The sequence below is a fragment of the Microcebus murinus genome, unplaced genomic scaffold (genome assembly GCF_040939455.1).
Source record: "Microcebus murinus isolate Inina unplaced genomic scaffold, M.murinus_Inina_mat1.0 scaf008_hap2_Mmur4.0, whole genome shotgun sequence".
Classification (NCBI taxonomy): domain Eukaryota; kingdom Metazoa; phylum Chordata; class Mammalia; order Primates; family Cheirogaleidae; genus Microcebus; species Microcebus murinus.
The window spans coordinates 558,062-584,971 of NW_027438954.1; the positions used below are offsets into that span (position 1 = coordinate 558,062).

At 42.7% G+C, this 26,910-nt stretch overlaps 1 protein-coding gene across 1 annotated transcript in view; it reads right to left on the minus strand.

Moving 5' to 3' along the window:
• The window catches only part of SMC1A (structural maintenance of chromosomes 1A), a 46,739-nt gene that overhangs the window by 6,902 nt on the left and 12,927 nt on the right, over nt 1–26,910 (minus strand). The window contains exons 10-24 of the mRNA XM_012746627.3: nt 17,682–17,867; nt 17,409–17,588; nt 17,158–17,304; nt 16,928–17,065; nt 15,960–16,076; nt 15,746–15,852; nt 12,166–12,307; nt 9,145–9,290; nt 8,899–9,052; nt 7,770–7,880; nt 2,819–2,975; nt 2,227–2,381; nt 1,950–2,101; nt 728–797; nt 335–445 (exon numbers count right to left, since the gene is read on the minus strand). Coding sequence (XP_012602081.1) covers nt 335–445; nt 728–797; nt 1,950–2,101; nt 2,227–2,381; nt 2,819–2,975; nt 7,770–7,880; nt 8,899–9,052; nt 9,145–9,290; nt 12,166–12,307; nt 15,746–15,852; nt 15,960–16,076; nt 16,928–17,065; nt 17,158–17,304; nt 17,409–17,588; nt 17,682–17,867 — 2,073 coding nt within the window. The remainder of the gene's footprint in view (nt 1–334; nt 446–727; nt 798–1,949; nt 2,102–2,226; nt 2,382–2,818; nt 2,976–7,769; nt 7,881–8,898; nt 9,053–9,144; nt 9,291–12,165; nt 12,308–15,745; nt 15,853–15,959; nt 16,077–16,927; nt 17,066–17,157; nt 17,305–17,408; nt 17,589–17,681; nt 17,868–26,910) is intronic.

A 26,910-nucleotide genomic window follows, 5' to 3' on the forward strand; every position in this document is an offset into this window, starting at 1 on the left:
CTCCCCTACATACCCGCCCAAAGCCCAGACAATGGGTGTGAGAGGATGTGCTCAGTCCCATGTGCCTTCTCTCCCTGACTATTTCTGCACTCTCTTCCTTTCTCCACTGTCTGGCTGCCTTTGCCTGGCCTTTCCACCTGTCCCCAAATGCAATGGCCCTGCTTGGCTAGGCTGGCTAAGCCTCCACAGCAGGGCTTCAACAAGCCCAGATGGCTGTTCAGGACCTGATTCCCTATGCTCCCCCACCCCCTTTCCCCTCCACTGCAGCCTTCCCTTCCTGCCCTGGGAAGTCAGGCAGGGAGTGGGGCTGGCTCCTGAGCCAGGCCTGCCCTACCTCAGGATAGACTCCAATAAGGCTCTCAGCTTTGGTGTAGAACTCCTCCTTGAGAGAGATGACGATGGCCTGGAAGTTGCAAGTTGACTGCTCCTTGATGTAATTTGCCACCTATGGAAGAGGCCACCACGCACTTAGCAGGGCTGAAGCCCTATCACTCCCTTGATATTCTAGTCACAACCAGAGGCAGAGGGGGTTGGGTAGGGGCTGGAGGAGGGAAAGGCTGAGAGGAAGGAGACTACTGACTACCATGGTGTAGATGACCCTGGGCCCAGTCTCCCAGGCACAGAGAGCAGGCAGCAGGAATGGCTAGGGCGCACTCAGGAGTTGCTCCCTGAAACCCAGTCCCAACCTGGGGATCTCCCTCCTAGGTCCCACTTTCCTTGCACCCACCTTGCCAATGTTGGTGTTATCCAAGGCAGCATCGATCTCATCCAGGACGAAGAAGGGGGCTGGCTTGTAGCTGGAAGGGAACCAGTAGGTGAGCTGACACTGAGGTGGGGGAGGGGGCGGCAAGGTGGGGTGGGATAGCCCCAGGGCCCATCAAACAGCCAGCTTTCCCCTCCATTTCTTCAAAGACTAAAAAACTCATGTCTTAATGTTGCCTGAGCCCTTAAAAGCCAATATACCAACCAAGCCCTCCCCTCTGCACACAACCCTGTGTTCCAGGATCCTGTAGAACCACAAGAAGACATGGTCTTCTCAGGAGCTCCCAGGCTGGCTGGGGAGATAAAGCTGTTCTAGGCTCTAGTCATACTGACCAAGGTGCCTAGAGGTCCACCCCACTACAACACATACCATGCTCTGTCATGCCTCCTTGGCCCTGCACATGCTGCGCCCCCGGTCTAGAATGCCTGCCAGTCTCCCTGGCAAACTTCTAGTCATCCTTAATATGTCCTGCTCAAGTGTTACTTGCCCTTAAATCTTAAGAAGTCATCCCTGGCCTACCCACAACTCCTCCCAGACTGGGTTAAGTGTACCTCCTCTGTGTATCCATAGCACTCACGCTCACCCAGTTATAACACTTAGAACACTGTCCACATGTCTGGTTTCCACTAGACTGAGCTCCTCCAGGCCAAAGACCAGGTCTGATACATCTGTGTCCCTAGTCCCTCTACAATGCTGGGTCTGATACAGAGCAGGACACAAGAAATGCTCACAGAATGATGCTGTACAATCAAGCACTAAGTTGTGGGAGTCAGATTTAAATACTACTAGCATTCAGGAGGAGGAGGTCAGGGTATGCCACAGTGGTTAAGGGGGGCTTCCTAGAGGAAAGAGAGGAAAACGAGGCGTGAAGGGGTAGAAGGTGACAGTCAAGCTAGATTTGCATGGGAAGGACTTAGCCAGCAACCACGTGGGCAAAGGCCTGGAAGCAGGACAGAATACATGCAGGGGCCAGTGAGGACATGCTGAGTGGATGAGGGTGGATAGGGAAGACAGGTCCAGGAAAACCAAGGACCAATACACTGTAGTAGGCAGTGAAACAGGGACACAATCCAGATTCCACAAGGATATCTTTGCCTCCGCAGATCTCTGCATATCCTTGGGCCCCAGAGCCTCTGGTGGCCTCAGTTCAGTCTTTCTGCTAACTGCCCTGGGGCAGCAGCCTTACCTGTGGATGGCAAAGAGTAGGGCCAGAGCTGCCACTGTCTTTTCCCCCCCTGACAAGTTGTCCATAGGCCGGAAGCGTTTCCCAGGAGCCACACAATTGTAGTTGATGCCATCCAAGTAGGGCTCCTCAGGGTTCTCAGGGCCCAGGAATGCCTGGGGGAAGGCAGATGAGTCAGGATCTCAATTTGAGTCTAAATGGTGATGGGGACAGGAAGCCTAGAGGGAAGGGCAACTGAGCATGGAAGGGTATGGTGGTTGGGTAAGGGGCTCCAGCCTACCTGTGCACTGCTGTTACGGGACAGGGCCTTATAGATCTCATCAATGTTGGTAGCCACAGATTCAAAACAAGCATTGAAGCGGTCAAAGCGCTCCTTCTTGATCTGTTCAAATGCCTGCTTGGCCTTCTTTGCTCGCTTTCGGGCTGCCTCAAACTCTGCCAGAAAGAAAGACAAGTGATTTCTTAGGACCACCCTCTGACAAGAATAACCTGAAAATGACAATACAGAGTAGAGACATTCCACAGAGAAAGGAATGCCTAAAGAGGGTCCCACAAGGACCTGTATCCAGTGGGCTGGCAACTGGATACAGTGTAGAGTAAGAAAGTATGGGCATGAAGCCACATAAACATGGATTCCTCCCTGGGCTCTAATAGCAACCAGCTGTGTGACCCCAGACAAAAAACAGGTAATTTATCCTCTCAGAACGTCAGCAGTTTTCCTCTCTATAAAATAGGTATAGTATTTAATAACTCCCACTGTTTAGGGTAAGAAAGCATGTAAAAACAGGAGCTGTTGTCATGTATAGCAGGTCTGTGGCCTACGTCCAGCCTCTCGTCCTCCTCTTAGGCCCAAGTAGAAGGGCAAATCTTACCATCTGAGGTCTCCTGGAATTTGTCTCGGACACTTTCCAGCTTTTCCATGGCCTTCATGTTGGGGGCAGCAATACGCTGAAGCACACTCTGCTGCTCATTCAGCTTCTGCTGCAGTGTGTTCATCTCTTGCTTGATCTCCTCCTCAGCCTGGGCATCCTGTAAGCCCCAGGCCCAGCAACATCAACAAGGGCCTAGCCCCTGCGCCCATGCAGAAGGTAGGTTTTTTCCCAACTTGGCTCCTTCCACCAGTAATCATTCCCACCATCCCTGGAAATTATAGGCTGATGCCACTTTCTCATCTCTAGCCCTTCCCTCAGGCCCTGCCAACATCTCATCTCTCAGGAAAAGCAGCTGGTGGTGGCCCTCTCTGGCTCTCAGCCCAGGCCATAAGCCAGCACCATCCCAGGATGACCTAGAGGCTACCCATACAGGCTGCTCTGGACTACACTTACAGCTCCATAATAAATAAGGCAACTCACATTTTCTGCTTAGATCACCACTTCTGAGCAAATTCCACTCAAATTTGGCTTTAGGTCTTTTTTTTTTTTTTTTTTTTTTTTTTTTTTTTGAGACAGAGTCTCGCTTTCTTGCCTAGGCTAGAGTGAGTGCCATGGCGTCAGCCTAGCTCACAGCAACCTCAAACTCCTGGGCTCAAGCAATCCTCCTGCCTCAGCCTCCCGAGTAGCTGGGACTACAGGCATGAGCCACCATGCCCGGCTGATTTTTATATTATATATATTAGTTGGCCAATTAATTTCTTTCTATTTTTTTATGGTAGAGACGGGGTCTCGCTCAGGCTGGTTTTGAACTCCTGACCTTGAGCAATCCGCCCGCCTCGGCCTCCCAGAGTGCTAGGATTACAGGCGTGAGCCACCGCGCCCGGCCTCTGGCTTTAGGTCTTATGGATATTACAATGCATGTCTGGGCTTGTGCCTTTCTGCCACTGTCAGTCAATAAATATTTACTGAATGCCTACCAAGTGCCAGGCACTGGGGCTGTCATGTCCTGTGAGCCATGGTTCCTGTGCTCACAGAACTCAGGAGTCTAACAGAGGAATGCATGTAAGTAAATAATCAGAATACTGTAGGATGAATGTGTAAGCAATGTTGAATCAGCACACAAGAAGGGTACCTAACTCAGACTCTGAGGTAGGGAAGGCCTCTAGGAACATGTTTAAATTAAGGCCTATAGGATAAATGAGTGAGGACAGAGAGAAGGAACAATCTTCTGTGCAACCAGCATCATCACAGGCAAAAGCCGGGGGTAGGGGGAGGGAGTTGTTGATGGTTAATTCATTGAATTGGAAGCAATTCAAAAGAGTAATCAACTTTAATAAACTTCGAAATCTCCCCCACCCATTGTGTGTGTGTATGCACAGGGCACAGGAAGAGAAGAGGCCAAATAGACAAGCAGAAGTCAGACCATGAAGCACCTTATAAGGTTTAGACTTTAGCCCAAGGGAGGTGAGGTACCACTGAATGATTTCAAGAAGAAGGACATAAACATATTTACATTTCAGAAGGCCCTTCTGGAAATCTCTATATACTGCTGTGGAATGGTTTCCAGGTAGACTTTTAAATAAAATATAAAAGATACACAATAGTATGCTATCCATTATCTAAGAGAAGATGGAGGGAATATAAATGTTTGCATACAAACACACTTGTATTTCAAATGTACAACAACAAAAAAAGGATGATCCAAAAACTAATTAAAAGGGATAGCTATTGAGAAAGAGAGGTGAAGAGAACAGGAATGGAAGCTAGAGTTTTCTCCATGCACCTTGTTTTAAACTTTTGGTTTTAGAACCACATGAAGGTGTTATATAATTAAAAAACAAAATTGTATCAAAATGTGAGAACCACTGGGCAAAAAATTATTGGGGAACAAGATATTCATAAGATGCCAATCATTGCCCTAAAGATTGCTTACTAATTAATGACAAAGGTAAAAGTGTACATTTACCATTGAGGGACCTAGCACCTAACACCTTAACTAAGGGATGAAACTCAGCATCACAATAGTGGGCTAGTCCTGGTAGGATATCACATAAAGTTCACTAACAAAGTGGTTCTTGCCAAAAAATACTTAAACTCAAATCCATTCAGCCTCGAGACTAGACCAAATTTCCAATTTATAGAAGATATAGGGGTTGGAAGAACAGGTTAAACAATACTATAAAGTACCCAACATAGTCATAATGTGGGACATTTTCCAAGACAACTTACATGGACTCTTCAAAAGACCAATGTAACCAGTAAAAGGTGAAGGACCCACTCCATATTAAAAGAAACTAAAGGGGCTGGGCACAGTGGCTCACACCTGTAATCCTAGCACTCTGGGAGGCCAAAGTGGGAGGATCGCTCAAGGTTAGGAGTTCGAGACCAGCCTGAGCAAGAGTGAGACCCTGTCTCTACTAAAAATAGAAAGAAATTAATTGGCCAACTAAAAATATATAGGGAAAAATTAGCTGGGCACGGTGGTGCATGCCTGTAGTCCCAGCTACTTGGGAGGCTGAGGCAGGAGGATCGCTTGAGCCCAGGAGTTTGGGGTTGCTATGAGCCAGGCTGACGCCACAGCACTCTACCCTGGACAACAGAGTGAGACTCTGTCTCACAAAAAAAAAAAAAAAAAGAACCGCTCCTATAAAAGATAAGGACTTAAAAAAATAAAACCGTAATATCATTATCATACCTAAAAACATTAAAAGCAATTCCCTAACATCATAAAACACCTGGTCAGTGTTCAAATTGCCCTGTTTTATAAATTTATTTTTTACACAGATTTTTCAAAGTAGGTACACACATTGCAGCTGACTGATATGTCTCTTAAGTCTCATTTACTCTATAAGGTCCCTCTCCCTCTCTTTCCTTTGCAATGGATTCAAGTTAAGTCCACACATTTCATTTGGTTGATTTGTCTTTTGTGATAACACTTCCCCCTCCCTCTTTATTTTTTCTCCTCATTTACTTGTGGAAGAAATCGGGTCTTTTGTCCTTTAGAGTTTCCTAGTCTGGATTTGGCTAACTGAATCCCTATGCTTTAATGTAAGCTTGATCAGATACACGTTTCAGTTTTTGGCAAGAATACTTCATACGTAATGCTGAACAATGATCAATTTTAACATATGAGAGAGAGAGAAAGAGAAAGAAGTGACATCAGGTGTCTACTGATATGATACAAAAGGAAGTTCACAAGTACACAGTACTACCTGATATAAAAAAAAGAACCCGAATCCAATCAAACTCTAGGTTTACTTATTAGCTTATAGGAAATACAGGAGATGGAAGAACACATTAAGTAACATAATGAAGACATAATCAGTCAAATCCAGATCTGGAATGTAGAAAATTCTATAGTACCAATGACCCAGTTTCTTCCATAAATAAATAAGAAAAATAAATAAATAAAAGGAATAGGAAACTGTCATAGACTAGCAGAGACCAATTTTAACATGGACCTCGGCTAGGCGTGGTGGCTCACGCCTGTAATCCTAGCACTCTGGGAGGCCGAGGCGGGCAGATTACTCGAGGTTAGGAGTTTGAAACCAGCCTGAGCAAGAGCGAGATCCGTCTCTACTATAAGTAGAAAAAAATCAATTGGCCAACTAATATATATAGAAAAAATGAGCCGGGCATGGTGGCACATGCCTGTAGTCCCAACTACTCGGGAGGCTGAGGCAGGAGGATCGCCTGAGCCCAGGAGTTTGAGGTTGCTGTGAGCTAGGCTTGACGCCACGGCACTCACTCTAGCTTGGGCAACAAAAGTGAGACTCTGTCTCAAAAAAAACAAAAAAACAACAACATGGACCTTACTCGAATATTGATTTAAACATAAAAACTGCAAAATAAGGCCGGGCGCTGTGGCTCACGCCTGTAATCCTAGCTCTTGGGAGGCCGAGGCAGGCGGATTGCTCAAGGTCAGGAGTTCAAAACCAGCCTGAGCAAGAGCGAGACCCCGTCTCTACTATAAATAGAAAGAAATTAATTGGCCAACTGATATATATATAAAAAATTAGCCGGGCATGGTGGCGCATGCCTGTAGTCCCAGCTACTCGGGAGGCTGAGGCAGGAGGATTGCTTGAGCCCAGGAGTTTGAGGTTGCTGTGAGCTAGGCTGACGCCACGGCACTCACTCTAGCCTGGGCAACAAAGTGAGACTCTGTCTCAAAAAAAAAAAAAAAAAAAAAAAACTGCAAAATATAAAAATTAAATTAAAATATATGAGACTTTCATGAAAATCTAAAGATTTACTGAATATTAGGTGATAGTGTACAGTTATTATTAAATTTTTTGTGGTTATGTTTTTTTAAAAGAGTCTTCATATTCTAGAGATACATTCTAAGGTAATTATGGATGGAATAATGTCTGGAATTTGCTTTAAAACAGCCCAATGCTGGGAGGAGCAGGGAGAAAAAACAAGATTGACCATATGTTGCTAACTATTGAAGCTGGGTGATGGGTGCCTCAGGTTCATTATTATCATTCTCTTTACTTCCATATATATTTAAAAATTTCTGTAACTTAACCTAGCACAGAGACAGCAGCTAAAGCCAGGGGAGTGAAGTGCTACCCAGGAGAGAATGCCAAATGAGGAAAGAGCCCTAAGAAAGACTTGAGGCCAATCTGTTCACTGTACAGGAGCCTGTTCTGTGTGTGTGTGTGTGTGTGTGTGTGTGTGTGTGTGTGTGTGTGTATCCGGGCTTAGCCATGTATACACATGGAAGGGGAAGACTGACAGCAGGCAGAGACAGCAGCAACTGGGGATGCAGGGTGGAAGATGTGCATATATCTGTGTGTATGTATGAGGGGAAAACCCTGGCTCACAACTCAATCCTTCTTCCCTTGCCAGCTCTCCCCTTTCCAGCCATGGTCTCCACAGAGCCTCCAGATGGGCTGACCCTTGCTCTGGACAGCTGGGAAGATGGCCCACACCCATGGTTGATCCTCACCTTAAGATCTTCACACAGGTCACCGTAGTCAATCTCAATGAGGGCCTCTCGTGCATAGATACTGGAAATTCTCTGGGAACCACTCACTGATTCCTCCCCCTGGGAGCTACCCTGCAATGGTGAGAGGGAGAGTCAAATGTAGCAGACTGGCCGTGAGAGTACTCCTCTAGAGAAAGGCTGAGGACTCCTTTGCAGCCTTCAATCTTTGAGATAGCATCTTGCTAGAAAGCACCGTGGCAAAAGGAACAGAGATTTTGTAAGCAGAATGACCTGAGTTTAAAATTGGGCTCTACCCACTTACTAACAGTGTGATCCTGGGCAAGTCATGTTCTCAGATCCTGAGTTTCTTCGCCTGTAACGTAGGCATAACACCTGCCCTGCAGGGCTGTGTTAGGATTAGGGGTTATTATGCCACATGTTACCATGATGCCTGGAACATTTCTGGTGCTCAAAATATTATAATTTATTGAATTAAACTAAAATGCCATTTGGGAAGGGGGAGAGGGGACAGAAGACACGTGGACTGCGACACATGACCAGATCTAAGACAAGATATATGCTAACTTCCTCTCAGTTAACACCCCCCATCCTTGTTACCAATCTTCACTTCTAATGGATAAAATGCCTTGGCTCCTCTATTTGTAAGTGTCCCTTCCTTTCTTAAAACTAAACTTCCTCACCTCTGCATTGCTGATGTCCCTTACCCAACCCTCTCCTGGCCAACCTCCCTCACTGTAGCTAAGCTATCATCCTCAGGTCCCCTAACTTCCTATCTTCCTTTGTTCTTGGCTAATGTCCCTCAATTCTTACTCCTACCAATATCCATCACCTGCTGGAGCTAACATAGCTCAAATTCCCAAGGTTAATGAATTCCTTCATCCTCTCCTGGCTCAACACTCTCACCATCCATGGGGGATGCAGCTCTCTTAATTCAACATCCCTCTCACACCGAGGCTATTATTACTTTCACCTCACCTGCCTTAACCACCTCACCCTGCCTCATCTCTCCTGAATCCCTCCACTGTCTGCCCACCATGCTCTCTCTCACTGTCCTTACTGGCCACTTTTACTTCCCATCCCTGGTTATTGTTGTTCACAGCCCACTCCCACCACCAGCCATAATACTCACTTCCTCCTGGCTAATATCATCCATGGTGCCTTTTGACAGTGGCAACTTGATGTCTTGCATCTTGCAGGCCTGCAGCAAGTTGTGGCGGTCACTGCGCTTCTGTTCGAGCTTGGTCTCAATGGCTGTCACCTCCTTCTGTAAATGGGTCATTTCCCTAAAAAAAGTCCAAGGAGCTAGGTGAGACCCAAATCTGGAAGTCTGCCCACTCTACCTACTTTCTCCCACCCCAGGCCCGAACCCACTCACTTGTTGGCACCCCCTAGTTTCTTACGAATCTCCTCCATCTCGTGATTCTTGTCATTCACTTCTGACTTCTTGGCCAAGTGCTGATTCTTCAGGTCTTGTAGCTGGGCCATGGTCTCATCTATGATCTTCATGTGTCTTTGTTCCTCCTGGTCCCAGCAGGGGGAACAGGACAAGAGGTGAAGGCTTTCCCCATCTCACCTTGGGATCTTCTCCTCCTGCCTCCACCCTGCCTCCCAGGCATTTTGCTGGAGCCACTTAATGAGCTCTGCTTTCTCACCCTCATCAGCTCTCAGCCTCCTTTTATCTTTTTCTCAATTATTTGGTTGCCCTCTCCCACATACCCCTGTTATATAAGTTACCTACTATAGAAAAGTTAAAAGTATAGAGGAAGTATAAAGGGGGGGAGGAATTGGGATCACTCATAATCCCACCAGCCAGAAGTAACCAATTAACATTCTAATGTATTTCCTCTCAGCATTATTTACAGACAGCTTTACATGGTTGAGACTAGATTGTTAATTAAAACTCTTATTCTCACTTAATATTTAAATAATTTTCCCACATCAAAACTTTTGTCATGGGGGGGAAATGGGCATTTATTGAAACCTTAAAATCTGTACCCCCATAATATGCCAAAATAAAAAAAAATAATTAAAAAAAAAAAAAAAAAAAAAAAAAAGGCCGGGCGCTGTGGCTCACGCCTGTAATCCTAGCTCTTGGGAGGCCGAGGCGGGCGGATTGCTCAAGGTCAGGAGTTCGTAACCAGCCTGAGCAAGAGCGAGACCCCGTCTCTACTATAAATAGAAAGAAATTAATTGGCCAACTGATATATATATAAAAAAAATTAGCCGGGCATAGTGGCGCATGCCTGTAGTCCCAGCTACTCGGGAGGCTGAGGCAGAAGGATCACTGGAGCCCAGGAGTTTGAGGTTGCTGTGAGCTAGGCTGACGCCACGGCACTCACTCTAGCCTGGACAACAATGCGAGACTCTGTCTCAAAAAAAAAAAACAAAAAAAAAAACTTTTGTCATGTGCAATATGACATTTGATTTTTTAAAAACCCACATAAACAATACTGTGTACTTTCTATGAATACACATATATGAATGTGCAAGTATTTAAGTAAATCCCTAAAAGGTCTGGAAGAATACATACTCACGTGGGATTACCTCTGGGAAGTGGAAGGGGAGTAGGACTGAGAGTCCAAAGGGAAGTGTAGCTTTACTTATAATGTTCTGATTTTTAAAATTTTTTTTATTTTCCTAATGCTTTATCTTAATATTCTGATTTTTTAACAGAGAATTTTGTTTTCATTTTGACCTTAAAAAGTCACATAAAGGGGACATATCTGCAACTTACTCTCAAAAGGCTCATAAAAAATAATAAGCATATTATACAGAGAGATGCGAAAGGGAATGTGGCAACATATTGATAACTGATGAAACTTGGTGATGGGTAGATGAGAGTTTTTGTACTATTCTTGCAGCTTTCCACAAAGATGAAAATTATTTCAAAATAAAGTCAAAAAGTCAAATAAATATATTATCCTGGATCATCTAGATATCTACCTAGTCTTGCCCTGGGATTTTAATTGCTCAATTTACAATGCATTTAAGATTCCAGTGACACCAAAGAGAACTACCTTGATCATCAAGGGTTAATGAAGAAAAACACAAAAACGAGCAACAAACAGGCAGACATAAAAGTCAAATGATATTTTCAAGCCAAGAGAAAACCAAATCACCTCAGAAGGGAATGCTATAAAGGAACAAAGGTTTCATAGTAATTTAAAGAGAATAGGTGGGCCGGGCGTGGTGGCTCACGCCTGTAATCCTAGCACTTTGGGAGGCCGAAGTGGACGGATTGCTCAACGTCAGGAGTTCGAAACCAGCCTGAGCAAGAGCGAGACCCTGTCTCTACTATAAATAGAAAGAAATTAATTGGCCAACTAAAAATATATAGGAAAAAATTAGCCAGGCATGGTGGCGCATGCCTGTAGTCCCAGCTACTCGGGAGGCTGAGGCAGTAGGATTGCTTAAGCCCAGGAGTTTGAGGTTGCTGTGAGCTAGGCTGACGCCATGGCACTCACTCTAGCCTGGGCAACAAAGTGAGACTCTGTCTCAAAAAAATAAATAAATAAAGAGAATGGGTGTGTGAAAATTGAGTCATCACACAATACACTGTGGCCCAGGCATGCTAAACTCAAAAGCACTGAGCTAGAGAAATCAGTAGCGTAGTCACACTGTGAAGCGACTAGGTTTCAGCAAAACGTCATCTGTTGTACTGAATTTACACGGTTAATCTAAATTTTACTCATTTTGTTAGTTTAATTTGTAAGTTTGTCTTGGATTTTGGTTAAGTATGTATATTTGTATATATTTAAGTAACATTAAGGATTTAAGCCAACACTGGCGATCTTAGGGACCACTTTTCCTTTTAAAGCAGTCTGTGTATTACTTAAGTTTGAAGACCACTAAACTATATAAATATTTCTGTGGATGTGGCATGATTTGCTAAATTCCTACTTTCCAAGGGGCACTGGGTAGTTTCCAATTTGGAACTATAAATAATACTTGTAATTAACATCAACCTGTTTGCACAAAGCTTTGCCAACATTTTGGATCATCTCCTCTGGTACTACTGAGGGTATAAATGCATTGTGAAGCTTCTTGATAGATTGTGCCATACTGCATAAGAATACTGGTCTCCTGCACCATGGCTGACATTGAGTATTATCCTTTTTTAATTTGGGGGTAATGTGATAGGAAGCAAATTATCTCTGACTGTTGCTTTAATTTGCATTTCTTTAATTTCTGGAAAAGCTAAATTATTTGTATGTGTTTATGGCCTATTTGAACCTCTTCTTGAACTGTTTGTGCCACTTATCCATTTTTACCCCTATTTAGGTCTTGGTGTTTTATTTTGATGAGATTAATAAATTATGGACATTATCCTTCTGTCTGTCATATTTCCTCTAATTTTCCTCCCAGTTTTTAGTTTTTTAATTCTCTCCTGTCTTACCTTCTTGAGCTTTTCTATCTCATTTTCGTCCTTTTTCACTGTCTGCTCCCACATGTGTACTTTATCCTGGTCCTCCTTCAGTTGGTTCTTTTCAAAATCCAACTGGATGCCCAGGCGAGTCTTCTGATTCTCAAACTCCAAACTGTGGAAGAAAGGGGAACCAGGCCCAGGGCTCAGGGAACCAGCTACTGCTGAATTTAATTCAGTCACCACTAAGCTTCTCCACCCATAAGCATATCAAAACTGTCTCCTGAAGTTAGAGGATACAGTTCCTCAGCCTGGCCCTGTGGACATGGCACAAGACAGGGGAGATTGGGCCAAACCCTAATTATCCCCCCTTTAAACACTAGAGACTCTAATGGCCTCCCAAGTTCCTAGAATCCACCAGCTATGGTAATTCTTACTTATTAAGCTTCTATGTACTTTACATACATTATCTCTAATCCTCTAATCAACTACCTAAGTATCCATTATTATCTTAATTTTACAAATGTGGAAAATTAGGCCAAGAGGTAAAAGATCTGGCCCAAGGCCACACAGCTAGTAAATGGCACACATGAGACTGGAACCCAGGTTTAACACCAAAACTCAGGGTCTTTCCTGCACATCATCATCGCAATGTAACAGTGGGTTAAGAGGATTGGTAACTCTGCAACTCACTAGTAGTATGATCTTAGGCTAGTTAGCTATACTCTCTAGGCCTCAGTTTCCTCATCTGCAAAATAGAAATAATAATAGTACTTACCTCTGAGTTATCAGGGGATTTTTTAAATGAGTTAATATGTATGAAGTCTTTAGAATCAGACCTGGCAGACAGTAACTACTCAATAAATTTCAGTTACCATCATCATTACCAAGTATATTGACTGTATTCAGCTCATCTTTGCCCAAGGGTTCCCAATCTCTGCCCCAAGATTCTAGAACCTCTTAAAGGGCAGAGCTTGGATGGTACAAAAACATGCAGAAAATAATAGATTTCTGCTATTGTCTTCCTCCCCATCTCTTTAGAAACTCAAAGCACACGTAGACACTAGCAGACCAGGCAGGGCTAACTTCCAACTGCCCCCAACCCCCAATATGATATGACAGATGCTGCCAGATGTCATGCTAGCAGTTTAAACCTATTAGTCACTATAATCCAAATGGAATGTAATTAACTCTATAATTTTAAGCTACACAATTTTATGTCCAATCTCCTGAGTATGACTCATAAAGGCCTCTGTGATGTGGCCCGTTGCCCTCTCTACAACCCCCACCTTCCTACTGACCCTGTTTTTATGCTCTAGATATTCAAAACTACTTAGTGTCTAGAACAAGGCATGCACTCTCACACCTCCAAGCATGCTGCTCTCAATGCCTGCAACTCCCTTCTTATGTAGTTGCCCAGCGGCTAAATCCTACTGGTTCTTCAGGTCTCCAGTTCATCACTCCTTGTTTTGTAAAACCTTTCCTGATTTTCTGAGCAGGTTCTTAGTTTCTATTATACTTTGTTGGGTTCCTCCCTTTTTGGACTTCAGGTGGAAAGTTGAATTAATCATATCCCATAGTTCATAACACACTTAGCATAACTGCCTGTGCAAGACTCCTCCCTCCCTTGTCCCCTTTGTTTCAATCCCCAATTTCCACTCTCACTACCTTCCCTACTGTGACATACACATATCCTTAAAAACACATATCCTTGTAAAGCCATCGTTTTAAAATGTATACAAATGTATGTTGTTATAAATTTCATTCTTTCATTCAATACCAAGTTAATATTTTATTGATAAATTATAAATTATTTAGCCTGTAAACCCAGTTCTTGTTTTGAATTGCTACACAGTATTCCATAGTCTGTATATTCATTTAACTTACACTTCCCCCAGTGATAGTCATCTATATTGCCACCAACACCTCACTACCACAAATTATGCCAAGATGAACAACCCTGAATGTGTCTCCTTATGACCCTGTGGAAAGACCCTGGGATCTATACCCATAGGGCATATATATACCTATATACAACATAGGATATATATATAGACTTATTTTCACTAAGTATTGCTAGATTGGGTTTTTCTTTTTTTTGTTTCTTTGAGACAGGGTCTCACTTTCACTCTGTTGCCTAGGCTACAGTGCAGTGCCATCATCATACCTCACAACCCCAAAATCCTAGGTTCAAGCGGTCTCCTCTCCCTCAGCGTCCCGAGTAGCCGGACCACAGGCATGTACTGCCCATCTGATTTTTCCATCTTTTGTAGAGATGGGGTCTTGCTCTGTTGCTCAGCCTGATCTTGAACTCCTTGGCCTCCCAAAGTGCTAAGATTATAGGCTTGAGCCACAGTGCCTCACCCTGGATTGCTTTTAATTTGCATTCTTCTGATTCAGAGATTAAATATCAATTCCTACAGTTGTTAGCCATTCAAGCATCTCTTTCCATGAAAGGTCATCTATATACTTTGCCCATTTTTCTGTTGGGTTTGTTGTCATTGTTTTTATTTTTCCTCTTTTTTTTTTTTTTTTTTTTTTTATTCCTTTATTTTTTTTTTTTTTCCATTTTCAGTTGGCCAATTAACGTTTTTTTTTTTTTTTTTATTTTTAGTAGAGACGGGGTCTCGGCTCTTGCTCAGGCTGGTCTTGAACTTCTGAGCTCCAACGATCCACCCGCCTCGGCCTCCCAAAGAGCTAGGATTACAGGCGTGAGCCACAGCGCCCGGCCTATTTTTCCTCTTAATGATTTGCAGTTCCTTGAAAATGTATTCTGTATTTTGTATCTACCTCGATTACACCATGGATCATACTGTTCTTAAATCATTGTTCTACCTTTTAAGTTTCCTGAGGAAAAAAACAGCCACTGATTCAATCCTATATCCCTTGAGCCTGGCTTGGAGTAAGAGCAATGAATATTTATTGCATGGGCCAACGGTTAGATTAACTGCTGACTGAAGCCCAGCATCCAAGGGGTGACCTCTTTCTGCAGAGACTGTTGTGTTCATCTCTGTCTTACCACCGGTCTCCCTTATAACCCTCTGGTGCATAGCACAGGATAACCTGGCACAAGGTAGGTACTTAAGAAAAGTTTATTGACCTAAAGCAAGACAGAAAGGAGCAGCTTATTTTGTTCTGGCTATTCTTCAAACCTAGATAGAACTTTATTCCTCCAACCCCACCCCTACCTCCCTACCCCCTCAAATCACCCATCAGGATAATGCCAATAAAAGCTAACACTTATTGCACTCAGTAGGCGCTAAGTATTATGCTAAATAGTTTACAAAGATTAGCTAGCTCATCTGATCCTCCCAACAATGACATGAGATAGGTATCATTATACCATTTTACACACATTGTGGTTTGCAGAAGTCAAGTCACTGCCCAAGATGATGAGTTGTGGAGCTGGGATTTTAATCCAGGTAAATCAAGTTTAACCACTCTATTATGCCCTACTGCCTCCCTGATATCCTTGCTCTTTAAGGCCCAACTATAATAAACTCCCATAGCTCTAAGAGTTGGTCCCTGCCTTACGATGGCATTTGACTTTCCAAGAATGTCAGGATGGAGGATCGATGACATCCCAGTCTCTTCTACCAAGACTTAAACCTACCGCTTCTTGGCGATTTCATTCTGCCGTTTCACCTTTTCTTCCTCAAACTCCCGGATGTTGCGCACACCAATCTCACGACAGAACTCTTCAAACACCTCGTCCTCTACCTGAAGGGAGAAGCCAGGGAGCACAGAGGCTCTCTTAGTCAGAGTCCTGCTTCCAACCCTATAGTCCTGCCCTGTTGCACATGTTGGCATGGCTCACCCCTACCAACCTGGTTCATCTTCTCCTTCAAGTCTTTCATTTCCCTCTCTCGGCTCTGGATAATCCTCTTGATATCGTTAATGCGAGGCCCAAAGTTGGCTAGCTCACTCTCCAGCTTGGACTTTTCCTACAAGCAATGGGTTGAAAAGAGAAAGTAAATCAGGCTCCTTGGAAGAAAAGAGCTACCCTGATGCACTGGCCCCATGGTCAAGAAGGGCTATCTCTCCACACACACTGAGAAACCCTGACTTAGCACCACTGCCCTAGTCAGTCTCCATGTTCTCTTGCTGAAACCATCACAGGGTTTCCTCCCTGGCCTCCAGTTCAGCCACCTTCAATCTATAGGGCAGGGCACACAACAAACATCATTAGTTATAGATCCATAATCCCTTATTCATAACCCGTGGGGACAGATGTTTTAGAATTCAGTTCAGATTTTTTTGAGTTTAGAAAAAGGTAAAATAATATATATACTACACATTATAAAACACCTCCAGGATGGTCTAGGGAAGCACTCAAAAGTAAATAAAACACATTACTATATCTAGAACAGTACCCCTGCTGACAGGGACTGAAACACCTGTAGCTCTTTCAAAAGTTCAAATATTTACTGAATGAACAAATTATGCTAATAATAGTACCTAATATTTATTAAACACTAGTCTAAGCACTTTATAGGTTAACTCATTCGATTCAATCTTTGTAATGACTCTATAAAGTAGGTATTATTCTAACTCCCATATTATAGATGAAGATGAGAAAATTGATACTGAGAGATGAAGCAACTTGCCTAATGTCATACCTATGGCAGAGCCAAGATCTGAACACTTGGCTGTCTGACTCTATGCTGTGTGCTTGGTTCCCTGGAGCAGGCTGGGAGGAGGGAGGGAAGTAAAACAAGTTCCCCATCCCCAGAGAAACCTAGGCCAGGAGTGTGAGGATGGCCTTTAGAGGAGAGGGCTGAAGGCCAGGCCCCACCTGCAGATTCAGAGCCAGATGCCGTGTCTTGGTCTGTTCCAGGTCACTCTGTGAGTACTTGAGCCGCATCTGTAATCCGTGGGCCTGAGACTGTACCTGACGCAGCTCTGCCTCTTTCCGTTTTGCTTTCATCTGTTCCTGAAGGGAACAAGAAAGAAGGCCTAGGTGGTAAGATGGCCAACCTAGGCTTAGGACCTCCACTCCAAGGAATAGTGCTGCCTGTGACTTACTTTCAGCTCCTCTGTCAAGCGCTCCTTCTTCTCTTTCAACTTATCTACTGCTTTCTCATCCCAGCGCCGCGCCTTGGCCTTCAGGTCACTAGCCCCACCAGAGATCACTCCTGACTTCTGGAACAGGGTTCCATCCAGTGCCACTGTCTACACAAGGAAGGAAGAAGAGAGGAGGAGAGGAGGAGAAGCTGAATAGAGGAATCTCCAGTATTGAGCCTGTCCAGCTCCACTCTGGACAAAGGAATCCACACCTTGTGGCGTTGGTGTCCTCCAAAGGCAATGCGGCGGGCATCCTCCACGTTGTCACAGACAAGGGCATTGCCACATGCATACTGCAGAGCCTTTTTGATGTGAGGTGGCTCATAGCGAATCACATCAATCACTAGCTTGGCCCCCTTCAGCTCCCGGAGTTTCTCATCTGTAGGTTTCACCTGTGGAGAGAAGCTCAGTCAGTGGCAAAACATGGAGGACCAGGAAGAGGGTCCCATGAATACTGCCCTGAATCCATCCCCAACAAGGCTTACCTCCAGGTAGTCAAGAGGCAAGAAGGTCTCAGGCTCCCCACGTTGCTCCTTGATATACTGAATACAATCCCGGCCTGTCTTCTCTGAGTCCACAATAATGGCATCCATGTTCTTGCCCAAAACCTTGGTTACAGCAATCTGATACTTCTTTTGTGTGGGCTGGCAGAGGTCAATGAGACGGCCATACTGAGTAAAATAGAAAGGGAAAAACTAAAGCATGAAGCTTTTGGATCTGGCTCAGGAATCCCAATTCCTAGCATGCAAAGAGGGTCAGACTGGAATCTGTTATTAGAAACAGTGAATGCAACTGTATTGCCTAGTGGTCAGAACAGCCCACTAGTTCTGCACTTATGTAACTCTACCCTATCTAAATGGTGATAGACTGAGAAGGAAGCACTTGCTGAACTAGTATCGCTGCCTGAAGTCTAGACCAGCACATTTGCCAATCCTAATTCCCTTCCAAAGGTGGAAAACTAAGAGAAGGGGGTTGGCCGGGCGCGGTGGCTCATGCCTGTAATCCTAGCTCTCTGGGAGGCCGAGGCGGGCGGATCGTTTGAGCTCAGGAGTTCGAAACCAACCTGAGCAAGAGCGAGACCCCGTCTCTACTATAAATAGAAAGAAATTAAATGGCCAACTAATATATATAGAAAAAATTAGCCAGGCATGGTGGCGCATGCCTATAGTCCCAGCTACTCGGGAGGCTGAGGCAGGTGGATTGCTTGAGCCCAGGAGTTTGAGGTTGCTGTGAGCTAGGCTGATGCCACGGCACTCACTCTGGCCTAGGCAACAAAGCGAGACTCTGTTTCAAAAAAAAAAAAAAAAAAAATAGCTAAGAGAAGGGCGTTGGGGGAGTAAAGGAATGAATAAATGGATTATGTGAGGGAAACCCAATATTACACTAATACTTCAAAAGAGGCTCAGAGCAAAAGATGATATTATCTCTTAAGGAATTATACCAGATGCCTGAAAGGGTGAAGTTATATGTTTGCTGAGACTATTTCTGTTTTTAGAACCTGACAAAATTGAATAGAAGCCTGCAAACCTAAGTAGCGTGGTTATGGGAGACAGTTTCACATGATATGATGACAGACCAGACTATTAATTAGCGACTGAATTGGATTCTAGTAATGTGCCAGTATCTTTCAACTTATATGACTGCTTTGATGTAAGGGATTTGTGCTTGATGACTGAGATGAACTGTGATATTGTGAAAGATATGAGGTCATTAAGTATGAAATGTCCAATTTCCTTAAGTATTAACTTTGACACTGGATACCTCTGGCATTTCACATTGACACTTGTTTGTTTGTTTAATTGTGAAGATACATCCTCATTTCTTCAAATGCATGATTTGGCTTATGATTATCTTTCAATGTTTTTAGAGCAATTTTTATGAAACCACAGATAAGTCAAAAATTCATGTTATTTTTTAATATGAGTACTATCATGGAACCAGTGCAGCACAAACAGCTAGAAATATCAATGAAGTGTTTGGGAAGTATATGGCTAATGAACACACAGTATATAAACAATTTGAGAAGTTCTGTTCTGGTAATTTTAATCTTGAAAATGAGCCACGTGGGTGACCTGAGACCAAGGTGGATAATGATGAGCTGAAAGCTGTAGTGGAAGCGAATCCATTTCAACCTATGTGTGAATTAGTAGCAAGGTTTGACATTACTATTCGAACAATATTGGACCATTTGAAACAAACTGGCAAGGTAAAGAAGCTGGATAGATGGGTAACACATGAATTAAACCAGCATCAGACGAGAAATCATTTCGAAACTTGCCTTTCTTTGCTGTCACAACATAAAGGTAAACCATTTCCACACCGTATTGCAACGTGTAATGAAAAAATGGATTCTTTTTGACAATCGCAAGCATTTGGCACAATGGGTGGATAAGGATGAAGTGCCAAAACAGTCCCAAGCTTATTCATCAAAAAAAGCTAACAGGCCGGGCGCTGTGGCTCACACCTGTAATCCTAGCTCTTGGGAGGCCGAGGCGGGCAGATTGCTCAAGGTCAGGAGTTCAAAACCAGCCTGAGCAAGAGCGAGACCCCGTCTCTACTATAAATAGAAAGAAATTAATTGGCCAACTGATATATATATAAAAAATTAGCCGGGCATGGTGGCGCATGCCTGTAGTCCCAGCTACTCGGGAGGCTGAGGCAGAAGGATCACTCGAGCCCAGGAGTTTGAGGTTGCTGTGAGCTAGGACGCCACGGCACTCACTCTAGCCTGGGCAACAAAGCGAGACTCTGTCTCAAAAAAAAAAAAAAAAAGCTAACAATGTCTGTTTGGTGGTCCAGCACTGGTATTATCCACTAGAGCTTCATGAAACCTGGTTAGCTGATTACAGCGGATGTCTACTGCAATCAACTGGATGAAATAATGAGGATGCTTGCAATTAAGCAGCCGAGAGTGGTCACTACAGACACTCTAGTCCTCTTTCAAGACCACACATCGCAAAAAACAATGTTGCTCAAACTATGGAAGCTGGACTTGGAAACTCCCTGATATCCACCAAACCTCGCACTGACTACCACTTCTTTCAGATTTTTGACCACTTTGTGCAAGGAAAAATATTCAGTTCTCAACAAGCTGTGGAAAATACCTTTTAGGATTTCATCTTCACTTGCTCTCCAAACTTCTTCTTTGCTAGCATAAACCAGCTACTATTAAGATGGCAAAACTGACAGAAGAGGAATTTCAAATGTGGATCATAAGAAAATTCAACGACCCGCAAGAACACCTCAATAATCAACACAAAGAAAGCACAAAAAGCCTCCAAGACCTGAAACAAAAGTTCACTAAAGAAAAAGACACAATGTTAAAAAAAAAAAAAAAAAAGAAATTAAAAAAAAAAAAAAAAAAAAGAAAAAGACACAATGTTCATCTTGCTCACTTAAAAAAAAAAAAAAAAAAAAAAAAAAAAGACACAATGAAGAAAAGTTTAACCAAACTCCTGGAAATGAAGAATCAATTAAGGGAACTAAAAATACAGTGGAAAGTCTCAAGAACAGGGTAGATCAAACAGAAGAAAGAATCTCAGAGATGGAAGGTAACACCCTCCAACTAAATAAATCAGTCACAGAGATAGAGCAGAGAAACAAGAGAAAAGAGCAAAGCCTACAAGAGATGTGGGATTATGTGAAGAAACCTAATGTGAGGGTCACAGGGTTACCAGAAGGGGAAGAAGACAACACTCAAGGGTTGGACGAGATATTTGAAGATATAATAGAGGAAAATTTCCCAGGCCTTGCTAAAAATCTCGATATACAACTTCAAGAAGCTCAGAGAACCCCTGGGAGATTCAATGCAAACAGGAAGACGTCACGACATTCACTCATCAGACTGATGAAAATATCAACTAAAGAGGCCGTTCTAAGAGCTGTAAGATGAAAGAAGCAAGTAACATACAAGGGAAAGCCAATTCGAATAACACCAGACTTCTCTAATGAGACACAAGCAAGGAGAGACTGGGGACCCATTCTCACTCTTTCGAAACAAAAAATGTCTAGTCTAGAATCTTATTCCATGCAAAACTAAGCTTCATCTATGAAGGAGAAATAAAGACATTCTCAGACAAGCAAAGTCTCAGAGAATTCACCAAGACAAGACCAGCCCTACAAGAAGTACTCAAAACAGCGTTACGCACGGAACATCATAATAATAACCCACGAATATAAAAAGAACCAAAACCCAAAGATTAAAGGCCAGATATTACAATGGCTCAAGACAGAAAAGAAAGCAACAATATCCAACCCAACAGAATGAACAGTAATCTACCTTACCTATCACTTCTCTCAATAAATGTGAATGGCTTAAACTCTCCACTCAAGAGACATAGGCTGGCTGAATGGATAAGAAAATACAGGCCAAGTATATGCTGTCTTCAAGAAACACATCTAACCTGTAAGGATGCATTTAGACTAAAAATAAAAGGGTGGAGATAAGTATTTCAAGCAAATGGAAGCCAAAAGAAGGCTGGCGTGCCATTTCTAATTTCAGACGATTTAGTTTTTAAAGCAACAAAAGTAGTGAAAGACAAAGAGGGTCATTATATAATGGTGAAGGGCACAGTTTAACAAGAAGAGACAACAACTTTAAATATATATGCACCCAACTTAGGTGCACCCAGATTCATAAAGCAAACCTTACTAGAGCTAAGCAAATGGATTAATAGCAACTCCATAATCACTGGAGATTTCAAAACCACACTGACGGCACAAGACAGATCCTCCAAACAGAAAATTAATAAACAAATGATGGACTTAAAACTCTAGAAAAATTGGGTCTGACTGACATTTACAGGACATTCTACCCAAAATCCACTGAATATACGTTCTTCTCATCAGCTCACGAGACATTCTCTAAGATTGACCATATTCTAGGACACAAAGTAAACCTCAAGAAATTTTAAAAAATAGAAATCATACCATGTACCCTCTCAGATCACAGTGGAATAAAAGTAGAAATCAACCCTAACAGAAACTCACACTTCTACACAAAAACGTGGAAATTAAACAACCTCCTACTAAACGATTACTTCATAAATCAAGAAATCAAGATGGAAATAAAAAAATTCTATGAAGAAAATGACAATGGAGAGACAAGTTATCAAATCCTCTGGGACACAGCTAAAGCAGTGTGAGAGGAAACTTTATTTTCATAAATGCCTATAAGCAAAAGTCAAAAAGATCACAAATAGACAACCTAATAAAACAACTCAAAGAGCTGGAAAAAGAAGAACAGACCAACCCCAAAGCCAGCAGAAGAAGTGAAAGCAACAAGATCAAATCAGAACTAAACGAAATTGAAAACAGGGAAGCTATTCAGGAGATTAATAAAACAAAAAGTTGGTTCTTTGAAAAAATAAACAAAATTGACATGCCATTGGCCAAGCTAAAGAAAAGCAGAAAAGATAAATCTCTAATACGCTCCATCGGGAACAAAAAAGGAGATATCACAACTGATTCCAAGGAAATACAAGATATAATTTATGAATACTACAAAAATCTTTATGCACACAAACTGGAAAATGTGGAGGAAATGGACAAGTTTCTAGAAACACACAGCCTCCCTAGGCTCAACCAGGAAGAAATAGATTCCCTGAGCAGACCAATCTCAACAGCTGAAATAGAAACAGCAATTAAAAAGCTACCTAAAAAGAAAAGTCCCGGTCCAGATGGTTTCACACCCAAATTTTACCACACTTACAAAGAAGAACTAGTACCTATCTTGCAGAAACTATTCCACAACATCGAGAAGAACAGAAACCTCCCTGACACCTTCTATGAAGCAAATATTACTCTGATACCAAAACCAGGAAAGGATGCAACAAAAAAAGAAAACTACAGACCAATATCCCTAATGAATATAGATGCAAAAATTTTCAACAAAATCTTAGCTAACCGAATCCAGACACTTATCAAAAAAATAATCCACCACAACCAAGTGGGCTTCATCCCAGGGATGCAGGGATGGTTCAACATACGTAAATCTATAAATGCAATTCACCACATAAACAGAAGCAAAAACAGAGACCACATGATTCTCCCAATAGATGCAGAAAAAGCTTTTGACAAAATTCAACACCCTTTCATGATACGAACACTTAAGAAAATAGGCATAGAAGGGACATACCTAAAAATGATACAAGCCATATATGACAGACCCATAGTCAACATCAGACTTAATGGGGAAAAACTGAAGGCATTCCCACTTAGAACTGGAACCAGACAAGGCTGCCCACTATCTCCACTTCTATTCAACATAGTGCTGGAATTCCTACCTACAGCAGTCAGACCTGAAAGTGGAATTAAAAGTATCCAAATAGGGGCAGAAGAGATCAAACTTTCACTGTTTGCTGATGATATGATATTATATCTAGAAAACCCCAACGATTCAACCAAGAAACTCCTGGAACTGATCGATGAATTTAGTAAAGTCTCAGGATACAAAATGAAATCAGAGGCATTCATATAAGCCAACAACAATCTAATTGAGAACCAAATCAAAGACTCAATTCCCTTGACACTGGCAACAAAGAAATTAAAGTACCTAGGAATATACTTAACCAGGGAGGTAAAAGACCTCTACAGGGAGAACTATGAATCACTGAGGAAGGAAACAGCAGAGGATGTAAACAGATGGAAATCCATACCATGCTCGTGGATCGGCAGACTCAACATCATTCAAATGTCTACACTACCCAAACTGATCTACAGATTCAATGCAATACCTATTAAAATCCCATCAGCATTCTTCACAGATATAGAAAAAATAATTTTGCGCTTCGAATGGAATCAAAGAAGACCCCGAATATCAAGAGCAATTCCAGGCAACAAAAACAAAATGGGAGGTATCAATATGCCAGATACCAAACTATACTACAAAGCTGCAGTAATTAAAACAATCTGGTATTGGCACAAAAATAGGAATACTGACCAGTGGAACAGATCTGAGAATCCTGATATAAAACCATCCTCATATAGCCATCTAATCTTTGACAAAGCAGATAAAAACATACGCTGGGGAAAAGAATCCCTTTTCAATAAATAGTGCTGGGAAAACTGGATAGCCACTTGTAGAAGGCTAAACAGGACCCACACCTTTCACCTCTCACAAAAATCAACTCACGCTGGATAACAGACTTAAACCTAAGTTATGAAACTATTAGAATTCTAGAGGAAAATGTTGGAAACACTCTCCTAGACATGGCCTAGGCAAAGAGTTTATGAAGAAGTCCCCAAAGGCAATCACAGCAGCAACAAAAATAAATAAATGGGACATGATCAAACTATAAAGCTTCTGCACAGCCAAAGAAACAGTCTTGAAAGTAAACAGACAACCTACAGAATAGGAGAAAATTTTTGCATTCTACGCATCTGATAAGGGGCTGATAACTAGAATATACTTAGAACTCATAAAAATAAGCAAGAAAAAATTAAATAACCCTATTAAAAAGTGGGCAAAGGACTTGAACAGAAACTTTTCTAAAGAAGACAGAATAATGGCCAACAAACATATGAAAAAATGCTCAACATCTGTAATCATCAGAGAAATGCAAAGCAAAACCACAATGAGATATCACTTAACTCCAGTGAGAATGGCCTTTATCAAAAAGTCCCCAAACAGGCCGGGCGCTGTGGCTCACGCCTGTAATCCTAGCTCTTGGGAGGCCGAGGCGGGCGGATTGCTCAAGGTCAGGAGTTCAAAACCAGCCTGAGCGAGACCCCGTCTCTACTATAAATAGAAAGAAATTAATTGGCCAACTGATATATATATAAAAAATTAGCCGGGCATGGTGGCGCATGCCTGTAGTCCCAGCTACTTGGGAGGCTGAGGCAGAAGGATCACTGGAGCCTAGGAGTTTGAGGTTGCTGTGAGCTAGGCTGACGCCACGGCACTCACTCTAGCCTGGGCAACAAAGCGAGACTCTGTCTCAAAAAAAAAAAAAAAAAAAAAAAGTCCCCAAACAATAAATGCTGGCGTGGATGCGGAGAGAGAGGAACACTCCTACACTGCTGGTGGGACTGCAAACTAGTTCAACCTCTGTGGAAAGCAATATGGAGATACCTTAAAGCGATACAAGTAAATCTACCATTTGATCCAGCAATCCCATCACTGGGCATCTATCCAAAAGATCCAATGACACTCTACAAAAAAGACACCTGCACTCGAATGCTTATAGCAGCACAATTCATAATTGCAAGGCTGTGGAAACAGCTCAAGTGCCCATCAATCCATTAATCCAAGAATGGATTAATAAAATGTGGTATATGTATACCATGGTATACTATTCAGCTCTAAGAAACAACAGTGATATAGCACATCTTATATTTTCCTGGTTAGAGCTGGAACCCATAGTACTAAGTGAAGTATCCCAAGAATGGAAAAACAAGCACCACATATACTCAACAGCAAACTGGTATTAACTGAGCAGCACCTAAATGGACACATAGGTACTACAGTAATTGGGTATTGGGCAGGTGGGAGGGGGGCGGGTATATACATACATAATGAGTGGGATGTGTACCATCTGGGGGATGGTCACGCTGGAAACTCAGACTTCTGGGGGGAGGGGAGGAAAGGGCATTTATTGAAATCTTAAAATTTGTACCCCCGAGTTGCTAAAAAAAAAAAAAAAAAATTTGTACCCCCATAATATGCCGGAAAAAAAAAAAAGATGGCAAAACTGTGTTGATTCTTTAGGCACTTACTTTGATTAATTGTACTGCTTGTTTGAGATATAGTAACTTTTGATTCAAAATTGGACATTTCATATTTAATGACTCAATATTTGGTCTTTGACCTAAGTTCCTGACACATAGCTCCTAAAACACTTGGAATATTAAGAGTGATTAGAGTGTCTTTTGCATGTTAATGAGATGAGTAATGCCTAGGGGGCCCTAGACAGCTTCAGGATGAGGGCTGGTCACCAGAAACAGGGGAAAGGGGCTGAAGATTCAGTTGATCGCCAATGACCAATGTCTACAAAGTAAAGCCTCCATGAAAACCTAAAAGAACTGGATTCTGGACTGGATAGCTAAACATGTAGAGGTGCCTGGAGGGTGGTATGCCTGGAGAGGGCACAGAAGCTTCACAACCTTCTCCCATACCTCACCTTATACATCTCTTCCATCTGGCTGTTCGTCTGTATCCTTTGTAATATCCTTTATCATAAATGGGTAAGCCTAAGTAAAATATTTCCCTGAGTTCTGTGAGCTGCTCTAGTAAATTAATTGCACTCAAGGAGGAGTTTGCGGGAATTTTGATTTATAGGTCAATCACAACCACAGGCCACAACTTGGGACTTTCCATTGGCATCTGAAGTGGGTGGTAGTCTTGTGGGACTGAGTCCTTAATCTGTGGGATCTGATGCTATCTCCAGATAGATAGTGTCAGAATTCAATCACATTATAGGACACCCAGCTGGAGAACTGCTTCATGTGTGATGAAAACCCCCCACATGGCCGGGCGCGGTGGCTCACGCCTGTAATCCTAGCTCTCTGGGAGGCCGAGGCGGGCGGATTGCTCAAGGTCAGGAGTTCGAAACCAGCCTGAGCAAGAGCGAGACCCCGTCTCTACTATAAATAGAAAGAAATTAATTGGCCAACTAATATATATAGAAAAAATTAGCCGGGCATGGTGGCACATGCCTGTAGTCCCAGCTACTTGGGAGGCTGAGGCAGAAGGATTGTTTGAGCCCAGGAGTTTGA